The 19,068-nt window shown below is 44.9% G+C and overlaps 1 protein-coding gene and 1 long non-coding RNA gene across 6 annotated transcripts in view; one reads left to right on the top strand and one right to left on the bottom strand.

The window, feature by feature from the left end:
- Nucleotides 1–19,068, bottom strand: part of LRSAM1 (leucine rich repeat and sterile alpha motif containing 1) — a 52,854-nt gene that overhangs the window by 16,538 nt on the left and 17,248 nt on the right. For 2 of the 5 annotated variants that reach the window (XM_075579174.1, XM_075579172.1), the window contains 10 exons: nt 16,644–16,771; nt 15,491–15,520; nt 15,193–15,315; nt 12,611–12,750; nt 10,764–10,808; nt 9,919–9,989; nt 7,519–7,618; nt 6,319–6,406; nt 3,992–4,066; nt 297–377 (listed from right to left, as the gene is read on the bottom strand). In XM_075579174.1, coding sequence (XP_075435289.1) covers nt 297–377; nt 3,992–4,066; nt 6,319–6,406; nt 7,519–7,618; nt 9,919–9,989; nt 10,764–10,808; nt 12,611–12,750; nt 15,193–15,315; nt 15,491–15,520; nt 16,644–16,771 — 881 coding nt within the window. The remainder of the gene's footprint in view (nt 1–296; nt 378–3,991; nt 4,067–6,318; nt 6,407–7,518; nt 7,619–9,918; nt 9,990–10,763; nt 10,809–12,610; nt 12,751–15,192; nt 15,316–15,490; nt 15,521–16,643; nt 16,772–19,068) is intronic. The other 3 variants (XM_075579175.1, XM_075579176.1, XM_075579173.1) reach the window with 2 other exon arrangements.
- LOC142472252 (uncharacterized) lies at nt 16,655–17,684 on the top strand. The gene is made up of 3 exons (XR_012789639.1): nt 16,655–16,847; nt 17,152–17,309; nt 17,434–17,684. It is a non-coding gene; the product is annotated as an uncharacterized LOC142472252 (long non-coding RNA).

The raw sequence follows: 19,068 nt of genomic DNA on the forward strand, positions 1-19,068 counted from the left end.
CAGTAACTGATCAGTATCATCTCTATTTATTGTTAAATGGTTTAAGCCAGTCCAAGACTGAGCCACCTGGGCTGAAGCAGGGCTATCCTGAAAACCTGACCTGTTGGTGGCCCTTGAGGACTGGAGTTGGCCACTCCTGGTTCAAGCTCTTCATACAGAAGCGTTGCATTGCAAGCATCCGCTGTAGAGATGGGTTTAACTGAAGCCGCGGCGCATGTAATGGGTTAAAGGGGGAACGAGGAACCCTGTTGGGGCAGCATTCTGCTGTATGCTGAGAGCCCAGGGTAATCACATACCTGTAGTGCCTCTGTGTCCAGTTCTTGCCTCTTTACCTCCAGCTGAGTCAGCTGCATTAACTCAACTTCTATTAATATAATCTAGACAGAAGATGAGACAGGAGGTTTCGTTTGAATAGGCTTCCCGTCCCGTTAAGAAGCTTTTAGCTTCTTCACCCAAAATAACACTTGTCTTTACTTATAAAGGTAACTCAATCCAAAATGTATGCAACAGCAGGCAGGCTGACAAAATTAGCTACGGCACCTATTAATGCGATTTCTACAAACAAGCAGATACACTATCACAGTTGCCATATTTTTATTGCATCTTACTTCACCCAACGGCAATTGTTTGTTTTTTTAAATGCAAATATGAAATATTTATGCCATAGGAATGGTCGATTCATTTCATTTCGCTGAATTTGTCGAGGTTCAGCCAAAATTATTTGGTGACACAGTCATTCTCGGCCTAGAATATTGTAGTTGACAAGGAGTGGAGAAATCCAATGGAACTCCATGAAACACGGAAAATAAAGTGTTATTGGCGAAATGGAATAGATCACGGAGGGGCATTATTTAAGGAAATTAACTTGTACTCGTACCGCTGACCTTCGATTCATTACACATGAGATATGCTGCACAAAAGTCTCCACCCCTAGTGGTGGGAATTGGGAAGATCACATGGCTTGTGAGTTTGTTCTTACGCTGGTTTCCCGTCGATGATTTGGATTCCATCCAAGGCAAGGATTTAATAGAAAAGTGGGTGACCCTGGTTCGAATCCCAGTGACCTCAGACAAGTCATTCTCACTCCCTGTGCCTCAGGTACCAGCATTAGATTGTAAGCTCTTTGGGTCAGGGACCCTTTGTGCCTGCAACAATTCTGCACATTGTCTGTGCTATATATGGGGGAAATATTAAGTATGTCGCAAGACCACAACAAAGAGAAATGTTTGATGTAGGGTCTCATTGCATCAAGATACTGTGCCCCAATGATGTCCTGTGTGGTTGCTATTTGTATAAGGTTATTGGGGGCTTCGTGATACACATACTGGGATGTATTTTCAGCTCAAATTCCCCATTAAAGAAAGGATTTACTAACCATTCAACACCATTATTTTAAGGATTTGTTGGGGAAAATGTCTTCTTCCTCCATTGGTTTGGAGAGAGTACAGAGACTACTGGGGCATGTTGGTTATGTTTAAAAAGTTGCATTTATCATTAGGAGGGGCTTGCCTTGCAATGAGGGGGGCGGGGGGGGGGGGGGGGAGATTAGGAAATGCTACCAACTGATAATAGTAACTCTTTGGGAGTTATTCATTCAAGTGTAAAAGGGGCTCACATTCAAGTCAATGGGAGTTTGCACGCGGTACTGCTTGACGGGCTCTGTCGCACTGTAACGAGTGACCCCCTTCCTATCGTACAGCTACAGAGGTGCTAGAAGAGGAGCCAAGGCGAAGACGACAAGAATCCTCCTTTAAGTGGTGCGTGTGTGCTCGGATTAAGCCCTTCAGTTCTAGAGAGGACAGCAACACCATGTGCTGCTCTGCACTGCTGGCCTCTCTACAACTGAAGGATGTGCGCTGCCAAGTCAGAAGTTTCATGTGTCTGCGTGGCTTGCGCAGTTCCCCAAACCTACTCATTTCACTTCGCTGTCGCATGTGGTTTAGCTGCAGACAAGGAGTTTGGGTGGGGCCATGCAAAGGCGCATAGCAGCAGCATCACTTTACGCTTCCCATGCATTCTTACGTGCTCAACCCCGAGCCCTCCAACAGGTCAGATTTTCAGGATATCCCTGCTTCAGCACAGGTGGCTCTGAGGCTCAGTCAAAGACTGAGGCTCTGATTGAGCCACCTGGGCTGAAGCAGGGATATCCTGAAAACCTGACCTGTTGGCGTGGGGGAGGAGGACTTGAGGACTGGAGTTGAGCCCCCCTGCCCTGGATGTGTGCCTCCTGCATTACATGTCTTACACAGCGAAGGCTGGTGTGCCAAGTGTGTGCAAGGTGTTATTCTTGAGACACAAAACCCTTTCATTGGCACCATGCTACTTCAATGTCTGCCATGCAAGAAGAACAGTGCGTAGAGCTGCATCCCAGCGCTGAAGAAGAGATCAGCCCCATTCCAATGAGCGGGACTAAAAGGTTGTCTGGCATGGGAAGGTGGCTTCCCGGCATTTTCTGTAGAGGGGCTGGTGCGTCTTTTTTTTTTTTTTTAACCAAATCCGGCGCTACAGCCGACCTTTGGCGGAGGAGAAATGCCCTTCAACACTTGCCTAGTATTACGCACGTTACCATCTGTCCCTGAAGATGTGAAGCAAAGAAATAACAAATAAAGAAATAGCAAAGCCAGGCAGAAGGAAAACGCAAGTAAAAAGAAAAGGAACAATATCGAATGCTGGAATGTTTGCAATGGAAATGTAATGGAGGGTTGAGAGAGAGAGATTATATATATATATATATATATATATATATATATATATATATATATATATATATATATATATATATATTATCTCCAAGTATATAAATAATGTAATTTATGGCAGCTGTTGAGTACTCTATATATTGAAGCAGTTTTTCAGGTTGACGCCCCCACCCTGAGAATGAACACTCTACAATATAATCATATTATTTGTATCTCTATATCGCTGTGAAATCCCACGTGTAGCTGCTGCTGCTGGAACACTATATTGTGCACAGAGGAGCTAAACTTTGGAACGTTGCTCCACTCAGTGCTAGGGCCATAATGGGAAGTGGGGGAGTCTTGGGAGCCGAGGTGTGTCCCGCTGCTGTTCATGACTGGCTCACACTACAGACCCAGGAAACCGGCTTCGCTCTGTGCTGGTTGCTGATGGTATTGACCGTTGTTGGAAAGTAATTTAGTCGAGTGCTTTGCCAGTTGGAAAAGCAGCGAGCAGGAGGGAAGCTGATCAGCGCTTGCATACTGGGTGGAAGGCTACAGCCCAATCTACGCCAGGGCGGCCAACTCCAGTCCTCGAGGGCCACCAAACGGGTCAGGGTTTCAGGATATCCCTGCTTCAGCACAGGTGATGCAGTCTTAGACTGCATCACCTGTGCTGAAGCAGGGATATCCTGAAACCCTGACCCGTTGGCGGCCCTTGAAGACTGGAGTTGGCCGCCCCTGCTCTACCCCTTAGTATTCACCCTCTCCTGTACGACTGCACTTTTCCAACTGTCTAAAGTGTCTTCTAATTGGAATTTGGAGACGTTGAGGGCCATGTTTACTCAGCGTGAGACACTTACGTGATGGAAGACAACTGAAATGGACTGTGGGAGTCACATTTCGGAAGCTGTGCTGGAAGGCGACTGATGGAGCAGCACTGCTTAGTAAATAGGGCCCTAAAATCATTAACACAATTACGTCTGTTGACCTTCCCTGCATGTCCTTAATGGACCTGTACTGAACAATGCCTATAGTGTGGTAGGATGCCACCATCTGCAGACCTGCGACTATGCAAGCGAGATGCTCGGCACCACTATACGTCACTGCGTTTCTAGGGTTCTGGCTTTTCGTCCTCTGTCTACGACATGAAAAGCTGCTTTTAAAGTCAGGGATCAATGCACCGGTTATCAGAAGTGATTGAAGACCCTTCATTGGGATAAGTAAGAAACGGGATCTATAAACGCCTTGCTCCCATGCATTCTGCACAATGCGCCCCCTCCGTGCCCCGCCCTGCTCGTGGTTTGCAGACGCACCTGCTTCCGGATGTGTCCGTGCATACGGTCTTTCTTCAGCTGCAGAGCTTCAAATGCAGCTTTCTGGATCTCAGACTGCAAGAGAAACGGTAACGGGTCAGCACCGGGATGTGTGGGGACAAGGAAGAGCTGGGGGCTGCAGGGGAGAACCACGGTGGGGCAGAGTCATGGGTGGGGGGGGGGGAGTAAAAGTATGGGAGCGACAAACATTACGGTAGAAGAAGGGTATAAGGGGTCACACACCCCTATATAAATGCACATATACCCTACCCCCCCCTCAAATGGTTTGCACACATCCCAATGCCTTTCAGCAATAAAAAAAAGTTCTTCAAAACAACCGCATCTGCACGTGTGGAGTCTGCCAGTACTATTGAACTAGTTAACCCACTTGGTCCACGACCCAAAGTTAACTACCTGTACCATCTTCCTTACACTAGCAAAGATTATATATATACGACGAGAGAGAGAGCCCCAAGGAGAGCACTCAGGCACTCATAGAAACAAGTGTACCTGTGAACAATGTGGTGTAGGTGAGGAATGGGTGAATAAAACACTTTATTGTGAGTCGTAACTCAGAAAGGTAAAACAGGAACCCTGTGGATCAAGTATAGTACTTAATGTGAGCCAGTGTGACAGCGAATTAAATATGGACCGGACGTAGTAAAAACTGTGACCAATCCGTCCGTCCGTACGTTATTAGCAGTCCTAGATACTAGGTGTTGGCTAGGCACCTACAACTAATGCAGGGTGCTTGAGTATACCGGCCAAAGATAAACTGCCAAGTTAAAAGAACATGCATAACGCTACAGTAGCATAGCTCCACACGAAGGGGCTACTAGGGACGGACGCGCTCCGATCACGAGCACACGTCCCGCCCCTCTGACGTAATTAGTTGTAGGTGCCTAGCCAACACCTAGTATCTAGGACTGCTAATAACGGACGGATGTACCTTACGGTCCATGCTTATGGACGTTACATGTAAACAGGCACTACTTGTGCACTGTTCTAGCAGTTACTGACCCTGCCTGCCATGGTATACTTTTGCACATATGCACAATCCACTGGCAGGTAAGAATTATCCTTACTATATGCCACTGGGAGTGCACTTGATTGTCTAGTGCACACGGCACTGTACCAAGTGACACCCGGTACCTGCAGCTCTACCCAAAGATTATCAGCCTAAGGGCAGATTTATCTATACCTCATCACAGGGAATAGCCTTTATACTATAAATTGGCTACCCTACTGAGGTGAGAACTTACCTTTACTACCAGCTAAGTTCTCCTGGCAGTCACGTGGTTATCTCCACTCACCACAGCTACTTATAGGGTCTCAGTCCTGCTATTTGGCCTCTATACTGTCTTCTCTGTCCTTTTGAGTACAGACCACACATTGGTCACAGTTTTTACTATGTCTGGTCCATATTTAATTCGCTGTCACACTGGCTCACATTAAGTACTATACTTGATCCACAGCATTCCTGTTTTACCTTTCTGAGTTACGACTAACAACAAAGTGTTTTATTCACCCATTCCTCACCTACACCACATTGTTCACAGGTACACTTGTTTCTATGAGTGCCTGAGTGCTCTCCTTGGGGCTCTCTCTCTCTCTCGTCGTTGCTATCCCTATTTTCCCCTGATAGTAGCCCCACCACTCTACACATTGACTAGCAGTAGCAAGGGTTCCCCCCCCCCATAGTTAAAGATTATATATATCAATTACTTTATTTTGAGTGAAATAATAATAATAATCAAACACACACACACACACACGTAGAGGAGGAGTATAAGAATAAAGGATGTGCAGCATGAATAAAGTGCTTTGAAGGAGTGGTGTATATGGGAATCCGGGGAGCAGGTGTGAGGGGCCCCAACATCACACACACAATATGTTTACAACGGTTAGTGAGGTTACAAGAGTAGGAGAGCTGCAGGTGGGATTAGTGATGATATTCTGGAGGACACTGTTTGGGTCCCTTTCTACTGTGCATCTTCCCAGACATGTAACACAGGGGTGTGCAAACTTTATCCCCTGCGCCCCCCTGCCTCCCCCCCCCACCACACCTCCTTACCTCGTCTCTGGCGTCAAAGGACACCGCATCGTCCAAAGCCGTCAGAGGCCTCGTGCGCAGGTCCCCCGGCATTTCATTTAAATGCTTTGGGGAAGAGCGTGGGGCCTCTGCAAGTGCCGCATCTCCCACCTCCCTGAAAATCTCGCACCTCCCAGTTTGCCTACCCCTGATGTAACACATGGCATCTACTACAGCTAAATATACATACATCGGGCAGGTGAATGGACCTTGGGCTGGATGAATCCACGCTTACCTCCTGTAATATCTGGCTGATGGCTTTGCTTTGATCCACTTGCTGCCATACCTGAATCTGTTGCAACTTCTGGTCCATCTCTGCCAAACTGTCACGAGAAGAGAAACACTGCAATTATTTTTTCCTCCTATCTTACCCTAGGGAGAGGTGCGCCCGTTCTGCAGCGGGGAGAGTGTTATAACCATTCCATTCACAGATCAGCTTGACAAGAGAATTGATGATCTATATACTGTAGGTTTCTAACCGGGGCAGGCTGCGATGTTACTTATTTCCAAACATTATACCAAGAGACATACACTGAGATGTACTGTGCGTAGGACATACTAATGTATGTCCTGAGATTCAATACATGCAGGAAAATATTGTTATGGATATAACCAACAATTAAAATCAGACATTGTTAACCCCATCCCTGCCACAAGGGGCCTGCCAAGCACTGGCCTTTTTCGCAGAGAGGGGGTTTTGTTGAAAAGAGACATATGTCCCATGCTTTGCTAAATCTGTATTGGGCAAAATATTCCTCTATATTTACATTTCTGTTGATCCAGAAGAAGGCAAACAGAAAAACCCCAGTGAAATATTTACCAATAATGATTCATAAGGATGAAACAAATATCCTTCCTGGCTCCAGTGATGGCAATCAGATGTGTCCCTGAATCATCCCTTCCTATAGTCAACTCATGTGGCATATCCCCGTCTACTTTTCTTTCTATCAGTCTGTATCCGTAGTAAATTCCACATTTTCACTGCCCTTACTGTAAAGATCCCCTCTCGTTTGCTGTTGCTGACATATCTTTTCCTCTCATCTCCATGGATGACCCAGTGTCATTTGTACTGTCCTTTGGATGAACCTTTAAAGTTCCTTTTATTGACCTTGGACATATTAGGTTGAAGTAAAACTGTGTAGAACATGGATTTTATAGGAAACTGATTCAGTAGGCTACTGGTCCTTTCCATATATGTGTTTATATATCACTTTCAGTCAAGCATAATGATCTACAAGCCTTTCCATTGCTTTGTTACTAGGTCATCCTTAAGGAAACCCATCCATAAAAATCGACAGGCGCCTTCTCTCTGTTTGTGTTACTATATCACTTTAATTATGGAAAACAAGAGTCAATGATCTCCAAGTCCCTTCTGTCTCCATCTCTCTCCATAAAATCTCCCTAGTTCCCTCTCTTTCGGTCACCCTGTTCTCACCTGGAGCAGGTTTGGTAGACCATCTCCTGCCGTCGAGATTCGTAGGCCATTTGGAGAAACTTGTTCTTGCAACGTTCCGACAGCATCTGCTGCATGGCAGCTGCATAAATAGAAGTCACATCATGAACACATCCTCCTGAGATTCCGAGGGGTGTACAACACAAGGAGATCCTCATCAACATTTAGCAGGAACGTTTTGGTTGGTTCCTTCACCTCCATCAGGAAAGACCTCACGAAAGTACAAATCCCGTGAAAGTAGGAATGATTTATTAAATGAAGCACTAAGGGCCATATTTACCAAGCAGTCATCTGCCAAAAACCTCCTTTCCGACCCTGGATGACACCTTACAGACCATTCAAGTCGGACTGTGTTTAGTCAATATGGGCCCTGATCGTTTCTGTGACAGGTTCTAAAGAAGATGAAGAGTCCAACTGAAAATGAAATGTTGGATAAATGAATAGTAATAACAAATGTTCTCGGACGTGTTGGTGAGGACATGGTGACAAAGCCCAACTAATATGTCCATGATATAAAAAATACCACCTTTTTGGAGTGCAATCTCTGGCCACCTAAAAATACAATGCAAATGTAAGGTTACATCACTGAGCTGTGCTTCTCCATGAGACATTCATTGGATTAAGCCAGAAAGCGTTTGCTGGAATGGCATTGCTTAGTAATTATGGCCCTTAATTGGTTGCTGCACACACTAACACAATTTCCAAGTTCAGCATATAGGTTACTATAGGCAACAACAACTTTGTGAACTTGAGCAACGTGGCTTTCTAACCGCTGTAGCGTTGGAATGGTGGCAGCAATATTTCTGCGTCAAAAACCTTACTAGCGCTTAATCGGCCGAGTGCCCTTATGACATCCACTGAAAGTCTCAAGGTCCGGCACGCTGGATTCCCTTGTGATGTTCAGGGAACGTCACACCTACTTGACTTGTTCTCTAGGGCAGATTCACAGGAGCGGAGAACGAGATGGGGACGGAAGAGGATGACCCCCTCCGCCGTTGACGTCGACGTCGCGATCGCTGAGTGCCACTGCCCCCTGGCACTAAAAGGGTTAAGGCGTCACGTGTATAGGTTCTACGGGTTAAGATCTGCTATTTATAGATATGAACTCCCTATGAAAATGTGTCGCTCAAAGTTCCAGTCGCCGTAATGGTCCTAGAGAAGCGCAGATTTGTCGTACGCCGTGAAGCCCCTAAATGGACAGCCCGACATAGCGAGCAAAAAATGCTCTCCTAATCAAATCTACTCCGCTTCCCCTGGAATCCCCCTCAAAGGAAACTTTTTATTCGATTTGCTCGCTGTGTAAAATGAGTCTGTTTCTATTTTCTTGCGGTCTCTTTAATTCCAACGTTATCGGATAATTATTGTTTTCCATTCAAGATTAGAAAGAAATTGTCTCATCACAAAAGAGGTTAGGTAAAGACTGTAAAAATGTGGTTACTGTGTAGACATTAAAAGTTCCAAAAACACTTTAAAATACTTGTGACTTTTTCGAAAACAGTGTCAATTACCTACATTGAACGTACAGAACGTACAGAACGTGCCACTGCCAGTAGTTCACTTTAAAGTGGTAGGAGGGACAGCTCCTTTAACCACTTGAGTGCGGGAGGGACAGTGGCACATGGGAATCATATGACCGATCCCGATTACGTAAACGGAAGAGCCCTCCTCTCCCGGCCAGATCACGCTCAGCCAGGAGCGGATTTTAGGTACACATTGGCCCGGGCAATTGCCTGAAAAGCGGCCCTCCTCCTGCAGCGTTGCGGCGTCATGTGACGTCACATTGTCGTGGCAACACGGCACCATGTGCCGTCGGCCATGACAACACGATGCAGCTCCGGAGAAGGTAAGACCCCACCCCCTCACAAACACACGCGCTCAAACGCACACCCAACACACACACACACACCCAACACACACACACCCAACACACACACACACACCCACACACACCCAACACACACACACACACCCAACACACACACCCAACACACACACACACCCAACACACACACACACCCACTGGGGTGAGGAGCCAGTCTTGGGACACTGCAGCTCCCTCCTCCAGTCGGGCAGAAGTTGGATCCTGGCACCGACTGGAGGAGGGACGGTATTGCAGGCGACCAGGACGCTGGGGAGCCGCTGGCCGCTACTGGGGAGCCGCAGCACCAGCTCACAGCAACGACCCCCGATCAGCCGTTAGTGCAACCCGCCTAGGCGTTCGGCGCGCCCCTGGAAAACAAGCAGCAAACCCACGTCATGGGGCACCCAAAGGGTTAATGCAACAATATGAGTATTCATCATAGTATACAGAGCCAACCTCTAATCTTCAAGTGTATGGCAGTCACCCCACATCCTCCACTCGCTACAGACTGTTCTACTTACAGGCCACCTCCTTCCTGCGCAGGTTGTCCGTCTCTTCCTGTGTTATGGCCATTAGATGCTCCATCTTAATCCTGAAAAGTACCAGACATTAGCACTACACCAGACAGTTGGCTACTACCCCATTCATTCATCATCATTAAAGCTTCAATCTCCCTAACCGGATTGAAACATTTGGGACCTCCACAGCTGAACCCCAACATTTTCAGCTCCGGGGACCCCCCCCTACTTCCCGAGATACTTACCGGATAAGTCACCAGTATTACTTCCTGGTTTTTAAAGGGCATTTAAATGGCCGTCCAATAGGAAGCCGCAAACAGAGATGTTGCGGATTTTCCCATTGGCCCTAGATTAGGCCGCCATTTTGTTTCCTCTGGAGGGAGATATAAGCCCAGTAACTTTACTGGTATGTCAGGAACAAGGGGGTGAAAATAGCACGGTTCTGCCCCCTGGTTTCCATCCCGGGATAGGGGTAAAAAAACCCCATAAAAACGAGTAGGTGGGATTGCTGCTTTAAATCCATTGCCAGCGTCTCTTTGATCCTCTCATGTTCTGATTTTCAATGTGAATCTCACAAGCTACAATTAAGCCTTAACCCTTTGCTGGCAGACAGGTCTGCAATGTACTGATCTCCTCACTGACCCATTATACCCATGTGCTGTGATTTGGGTACCGTATGGAGTTGAGCAGCGAGTGGAATGAAGCACCTGGTCATTACGTGTCCTTCACATCACGACTAGAAATGTTTGTACTGTACAGCTCTTTTTTTAGCTTTGTGTCCCCCGTCTGCCTTGTGGACACACAGATTCAAATTCACTCTCATGAACAGATTTAAACAAGTCACTTACCTCTCGTCCTCTAGAGATTTCAAAGTATCCGCACTTTGCTTTTGTCTACAAAGTAAAAATCAAGAGTCTCTTTTACATTCAAAGTTTCGTATCCGTAACAACAGCGATGACAAAGCGAAGAGCGTAACTGAGGGGAAGCTTACCCTACATTTCAATACACACAGATACCCAGCAAGCTCTCAGAACCCCCCCCCCCCCCAAATGACCACTATATATATATGTATATAAGTGTCAAAAGGAGTGCTACTGGGCGTGGCTGATTGTATAAAACAAGAAACAAAGAAGTCCAGAGCAACATCCAATGTGACAAAAATATACAGTGAAATACCTAGATATTTCTTGAAAAAGGGTCATTTAGTTAACTCTTTGGCCAAAGCGTAAACGCCTGCGAGCCACGACCATAATATCGCAGGTCCCAACACCAAAGGGTTAAAATCCTTATTTACCTCTATAATTAAGGGGAGGATGATCAGTTAGTGTTTAGGATCTGCGATATTATGGTCATGCCTTGAAGGCTTATACACTTTGGCCAAAAAGGTTCCTACATTTCAATAGCAAGAGAAGCCATTAACACATGGTTATTAATATGTTAACTCCATCCACTTGAGTGGAAGTCAATGTCCCATGCAGGTTTGCTGCTTCTCTCTATTAAATAAGAATCTTTGCCAGGGATAGATGGCAAACCTTTGTGAGCTTCCGTGCCATAATAGTAAAAAAAAAACAAATGCAATACATTTTCCGAGTGCCTGGTAAGATTACCTCCGATGGCAGAAACTAGGACAGCAACTTAAATTAAATACAACACACAGTGTTGTGTGAAAGGCACAGCAATGGGCCAAGCTTCTGGGACCTTACACATCGCTGTAAAGTATGTTGCTTAATTTGGGCATTATCATCTGATGCTGCGGCCTAATGAGGCGACTAGTGCGTCAGCCTACAAGAGCCTTGGACATGCTTAGGTCACGTACCAAGCAAATTCGTCTTGTACTGTAGGTTCCCTATCCATGGTCTATGCCCTTAATCCTTCATTGATATGCATGTGAATGACGAGATGTTATCAATGCAATCATACATATTCGCCCCCCCCCCCCCCAAAAAAACAACCTTTTATAAACAATTTAACAATCTACTTGGCTTCCCTAAACTAACAAAGGTTTGGCTTCTTTGTTTTCTGGAAATCACTTACAAATTGAATTCCTTAAAGGCCTCTGAATGGTAAAGTGTTTGTTAATCAAAAAGGTATTTTCTTCATTCACCTGTCCTTATCCGAGAGTCAATAAAGAGAAGGGGAGGGGGAGAAAGGGGTGAGAGAGGGGGTGTCTGTCTGTGCAATCTCTTGTTGAACACAGATAAAAAGCAGAGGAAATCAAACCACTGCCCCCCTCCTCCTTCCCCCAAATTCTCAGCTCACTGTTGTTCCAATCAAACTATAAAATGATTTGAAATAATTTAAAGGTGTCAAGATTGTGGTTAGAAAGGAGTCCGCCATCTAGATCAGGGGTGCGCAAGATTTTTCAGGAGGGGTGCGGCGGTTGCAATTAAATGCCGGGAGGACTACGTGAGGCCTCTGCAGCGTCCCTTACCTTCGGTGACGAGTTGCCATGGCAACGCGGCGTCATTTGACACCAAAGACAAGGTAAGGAGTGGGGCGCGAGCAGGGGGGGGAGCGCAGGCAGGGGGGCACAGTTAGATTGTAGCCGTTAACACGTCTTTCACTTAGGTCCTTTAATATCGGGGACACATCTTTCTACCAAAGTATGAGAGTCTCCCTAATAGATGAGCGGGTCTGAACAGATAGATTGTGCCCGTGTTATATATGGGATCCAGCAGGTGAAGAGGTCCCTGACCTGTGGTTTTCCTCCAGCAGATTGGTGATGCGAATGGAAATTCCCTGCTCCATCTGCTTTAGCTGCTCTTGAAGTTGTTGCCTCTCGCTCTGCAGCTGGCGATGGTGCTCGTGCAGCCCCCGCTCCATCCTCGACTGCTCCTTTGGCAAAAGGGCAAGAAGTGTCAGTCCTGTTTACCATGCTGCCAAATACAATGCTACGCTAAATATGAAACAAACCAGGTGATCTTCTGGGGTACGGAGGTTTCAGCACATGGGAGAATGGGCAGACCAGGTGGCTCAAGTGGTTCTTATTGGCTGACAACTTCTATGTTTAAAAGTCCAGTTTGAGCCAAAGCCCCCAGCTTTGGTAAATCCATCCGGGAAACGTGTCAAAAGTTGCTCTGTTGCAAAAGTTGAATAGAATACAACATTGCTAAGATGCAGTGATCAGGGCTGAGTGAGACAGCTGGCTTTGGAAAACCAAAAAGGGAAAGCAATGTGTGAGCGCTCGTTTTGAAATGAATCTTTTTCTAAAGGATTTTAAAATAAGGTTTTTTTTTTGTTTTGTTTTTTTTTGATCAGGATAAAAAAAAAATATGGAAGGACAATTTTTAGGGTCCAGCTTTACGGGTTGAAAGAGTAGCCCGCTGAGGTGGGGGAGAAGAATGAAGAAGTATGGCGGTTCACAGCCATCCGTGTGGGTAATGAAAAAGCGCAACTGATGAGTTAAAAAGGTAACTTTTAATGTGCACTAGACATGTACAAAAACGCCACAAAAAACTCTTACGCGTTTCGTCCTGTAACTAGGACTTTGTCAAAGAGTAACTGGTAAAAGCCCACAGTGACTTATGTGGTGGTGCCAAGCTTCTGATTGGTTGTACTTGATTAATACGTCATCATAGACCCAGCCGCTACATAATCATATAAATCGGAGTAAAAAATAGGAAGGAGAAAGAAGTAAATTGCATCTCCTATAAGAAGACAAAGGCATCACCTCACGGGAACCACACGTGGCCACAAAAACATAAATATGAATAATATAAAAACATATAATAAAGAAACAAGAAAAAAGAAATAAAAAAATTTCAAAAAAGAGGTTTTATAGATGTAACAAAACCAGTAAATCTGTGGTAGAATAAAGGTCTGTAACTTGTAAAAAAAAACCAAAAGAAGCTTGGCACCACCACATAAGAGTCACTGTGGGCTTTTACTAGTTACTCTTTGACAAAGTCCTAGTTACAGGACGAAACGCGTCAGAGTTTTTTGTGGCGTTTTTGTACATGTCTAGTGCACATTAAAAGTTACCTTTTTAACTCATCAGTTGCGCTTTTTCATTACCCACACGGACGGCTGTGAACCGCCATACTTCCTTCTTCTCCTCTGATTTCGAGGCTGGAGCACGCCGACACTGCACAGACATCAGATCCCGGATTACGGCGTTTGATCAGCGAAATCGACGGGTCAAGTTTTGTGAGTAATTCGCCCTCAGGGGCTCTTGGGTTGTGCGTTGGACGCCAGGATCTGTGAGGGTAGTGGCGGAGCTGTATATTATACATGTGTGTCTTCAGCTGACCCCTGCTCCTTACCACATTCTAGCCCCCTTCCTGAGGATTGAGACTTTATTGCACATATGGAGCCCTTTTAATACGCTTATATCTAAGTGGATTTGAACTGTTGCAAGATTGATACGTTTATTATTCATGAGTACAGTGCCTGTGTGTGTGACTCTAGAGCACCGGTGTCCGGAGTTCACTCTCCATTCTACATACGCTGAAGTGGGGGAACCTGATAACAATCCTAGTGTCTGCTCCTTGTGACCACGGGAAAGTCACCTTGCCCTGCTATGCCACAGGCATCAACATTTCGATTGCAAGCTCTTTGGGGAATTGGTGTATCAGCAAAATTCTATGTACAGATCTCTGCATTATATGCATAAAATATAATTATTATTATTATGTGGGACTGCACTTAGGAAATATTGAACATAACAAATCATGTTTTTACATTGGACATGGCCAGACTACATGGCCCTAGGGCATTTTTCTGCTGCTGATTTACAAAATCAGGATTGCCAACCTAACTGCATGTCCCAGGATATTCTAGCTCAGGAGCAGTTCTCCAAATCTCTATTCCCCATAGAAATGCCTGGTTATTTACAACCAACCGGTGACCAGTACCAGAAAACAAGGACGTGGCAGAAATCCCATGGTGACTGGGAGTTAGGCTGGAATGTTTCTGTAGATCAGCGGTTTCCAACCTTTTTGTGGTTAACAAACCCTATAATTATATTGTAAAATTCTGCGGAACCCCAACCTTCTCTAATAGCACGTCTGAGATCAGATGCATTGTAAGGAACCCCAACCCTCTCTAATAGCGCGTCAGAGATCAGATGCATTGTAAGGAACCCCAACCCTCTCTAATAGCGCGTCTGAGATCAGATGCATTGTAAATGCTTCTGTATATCGTACAATTTACATACAACCTAAAAATTGCAGGGAACCCTGGAGGGGTGTCCGGGCAACCCAAGGATGCTCTAGATCTTTGCTTCTCACTCTCAAAGGCAACCCTGTTTTCCATTGGGATTTCAGCGTCTTCACTCACCTCTCGCACGGTCTGCAGCATCTCATCCTTCTGGGAGTTGCTCTGCAGGAGAAGCTGAGCATGTTCTCTCTGCCCCAGATCTAAACGCCGCTCAAATTCCAGTTTTTCCAGCATTTTCTGTTCCTAAAAAACAGGAAATGTACAGATATCCTATATACCCAGGACTACATCTTAATTTCAGGAAAATGAACCATTTCTTAAAGGGGGCTCTCCATCCTAGGACGAAGGTGAACTAAGGCCAGTAGGGGACAGAGGGCTCTCGGGTTTCCCCCGCATCCCACCCCCATGCAAAACTCACCTTCCTCCTTTCGTATTCAGAGAATTTGTTCTGAGAAGAAAAATAAAAAAAGTCAAAAACCATGTGGTGTCCCGATGCAATTAAATACGGACACAGATATTCCCCCGCTCTAGGAATAATACACTTATAATCGCACCGTGATGGTCCCATGTGTATATGGATGTGTATTTGGATGTGTATATGTAGCCCTAGGTAGATAAAATGATATCATCTGCTGCAAAAGAACACGTGAAAAGTATCCTCTACGCCAGTGGTCTCCAAACCTTTCAGTACGAGGGACACATGGTTTATTCTACACATCTTTGCGGGCCAAAGGGGGGGGGGGGGAAATCTTTTTATCATTTTTAGATATTTATATATTTTTTAAATGAATGAAAACGTTTTATTTGGATCTTTTTGGGGTAATCGGCAGGATATGATCCAGAACAAAAGAGAAATGTGACAATTACAAAGAAAGCATAAGCTTATTGAGGTATTGTACATGTTAACAAGAAGCAAAAAGTGACATGCTGACCCTTATTCTGTAAGGCAGCGGTGCGCCCCCCCAGGGGGCGCGAGATTGTCTGCGGGGGTTGCGGGGTTCACAGAGGCCCTGCACGCTTCCCGAAGGCACTTCAATTAAGTGCCGGGAAAGCGGTGAAGGCCTCTGTAAACTGCACTTAACTTGGCTCCGGAGACGCGCCACCATGGCAATGCGGCGTCATGACGCCAGAGCCGAGGTAAGAGGGGGGCGGGCGCGGAGAGAGGAACAGCCAGCAGGGGGGCGCAGGGAAAAAAGATTGCGCTCCCCTGCTGTAAGGTGTGATAAGCGATGACATGCTATCGCAGAAAAAGTCCCATTAAAGTCAATGGGGTTTTCGTACAATAGCACATCATCGGCGCTGATCACACCTTACAAAATAAGGGCCACTGGATGCTATGTTACATGTCATTTCCCAGAATCCCTGGCTGCAGTGGAAGCATCGTATGCTAAGAGATAATGGGGAAAGGCAGGGTGGCAGATCTGTCTGAGACGTGTGAATGTGCTCACATGTGATATTTATATTTGCAATATAGGGGCAAAATAGCTGTTAAAAAAACCAAACAGAATCTTTTGAAGTGAGACTCACTACCACTACTTTACAGCATTTAATCCACTTGGAACATGTCTTACCTGCCACTCCGTCTCCTCTTTCAAGGACTTCAACAGGCTCCTATCCACCATGTCTGCTGCAGCATCGTCGACGTTTTCCAGCACAGAGAGCAGGTACTGAGAGGGAGAGCAGTACTCGATGCCAACCTCTAGGCAAAGAACACACAGAGAACCGTGATGGACACAGAGAAGCAAAAAGAAGACACACAGCACTCACTTCTACAGGTAAGTGAACACGCCCGAGAGCTCACTGACCTCTGCATGGAACAGGGTTTCCATACCTGGGTGTTACGGGAAGATACATCGGCATTACATTCAGATGGTCTGCAAACCTAGCAATGAATGCCTAAGGGCCTTATTCTGTATATGCCAAATAGGCCTTTTGGACCATTTTTGGTCACAAATCCCCATAGACTTCAATGGCGATTTGGTTGAAAACGGCCCAACCAGTTTCTAATAGAATTACCCCCTGAAGATAGACGTGCATACGATCGTTCTTCTACAGCTTGTATTACTTTGTTCAGTACAGGTGCTCTTCAGGCTACCCCAGACAAGCACTGCTCAGTACTGTTATTGGATGATCGTGTGACCCCCGAACGACAGCTTCTAATATTCCCCCTGGTCTTTTCAGCTGGAACATAAACGTTATGAAAACTTGCGCATAATTCAAATATGGAAGGCAAATTTGTAAGTATTGTTACTTCAATAATACTTCCAAAGTTGTTAATTGTTCTGAAAATAGGAGGAAGTTCCACTATGATTGATTAGTTTATTGCCACACTAACTTTCTTACTTATCTTTTACTGTGTAGGTGTGGGCTACAAATTGTAGGCCGGACAATTGGACAATTGCTTAAAGAGAGAGTTGAAACATCTAGCGCTCAGAGAGAGATGTTAATCATCCAGCTCCCAAGAATGTAGTTGCCCATCATTGTGGTAACCCGTCTTTTGTGTCCGTACGAGGCACTGAGCCTGTCCTGGTTGCTGTATGTGGAGGTGGCCTGTTTGACACCCTATGCAGAAGAGACGGTTGCCCGGTTTCGTTTCTTTGCAAACACGTTCACCGAGTGGTTTTAATAAAGAGCCCGACGATGTCTGTAAAATCTCCTCTTTTGACCGTTAGATTTTGTTCCCTGATATCAAATGTCTGCATTCAATTTCATCTCATAAAAAAACATTTATTGTCCCGAGTATTACACAAATATAACAGATATATGGTATTTCACAGCAAACATGGCATGTGCTTTCAAAAATGGTGACTTGTCGTCCATGCTTTCAAAGATGTATACCTTCTGTCTCTGGAATGAATCCTCTCTCCTGATGTTATCCTTCCTCGTTTGCTACCTGATTTGCAATTCTGTCCAGCTTTTATGCAGATAAACTACACACGCAGCTATTCTACCTTAAAGCTGCAGCTAAAAAAAAACAACCCTTAAATATGTGCATCAATGCAATCCACACAATGATAGGTAATTAGCTAAATTGCCGATCGATCTGTTCTCCTGTGATCGATCGGCAAAGATTCGGCTCGGGGTTCACTAAATGGCTGTCAGTGCAGCAGAAGAGGACCAAAGAGGCAAAGTTCTATGGGGAAGATCGTGTGACCAGGCAGTCACTAGATACAACTGGTGCACTGCTAGAGAGAGGGCAGGGCTCAAAAAGGGGTGTGCCAGAGCCTGTTCAGAAGAGGAAGGGGATATGACTTTGTAAATGGTCGCTATAGAAACAAAAATGCTTGTTACATTATAATACATTAAAAATGTAATTCAGAGTTTAAAAAAAAAAAACTACTACAAGTATTTTCTCATAGTACAGAACTGATTAATTTTTTTTAAAAATGCACATGTAGGATATTGCTTGTCTGCAACTTTAATATTATCTCTGAATATGGTCTTTACATGTTTGGTCTACGTGACAAAGTCACCCCTCATCTTTCCTACAAGGAAGAAAGTGTGTCTCAGATAGCGAACGTCCCAAATTCTCGTGTTCACAGAAACGGCTAACAGCTGCCTACAATAAATCTCAGCCACTTATTGGCAGTTAACCACACCTCTTATTTCTATAAATACATCTCAACAGTTGTTGTAATATTATCTATTACAAACTCTATTATTTGAATTAGCCACATTCTTTACTATCAGAAATAACTAATGACAGCTGTTTTCATAATCAATCTCTCATACCCCAATTCATAGGAAGGGGAAGAAAGAAGAAGAGGACATTCAAACAATGGCTATTACTTTTAATATTAATATATTAATATATCTTTTCTCCGGGGTTTAGCATTTTCCATGTGTATTTCTCTTTTTTGGACTCCTCCATTTGCATGACTACTATTGTCCTTTTGGTTAATAGTAGTTATATTTATGCGTGCCGATTTATATTTATCTAGGTATTCTTTACCTCGCTAATTGCGTTTTCCCTTTTTTTGTACTACACCTGTTTTT

This window comes from Ascaphus truei, chromosome 21, assembly GCF_040206685.1.
Source record: "Ascaphus truei isolate aAscTru1 chromosome 21, aAscTru1.hap1, whole genome shotgun sequence".
NCBI lineage: Eukaryota > Metazoa > Chordata > Amphibia > Anura > Ascaphidae > Ascaphus > Ascaphus truei.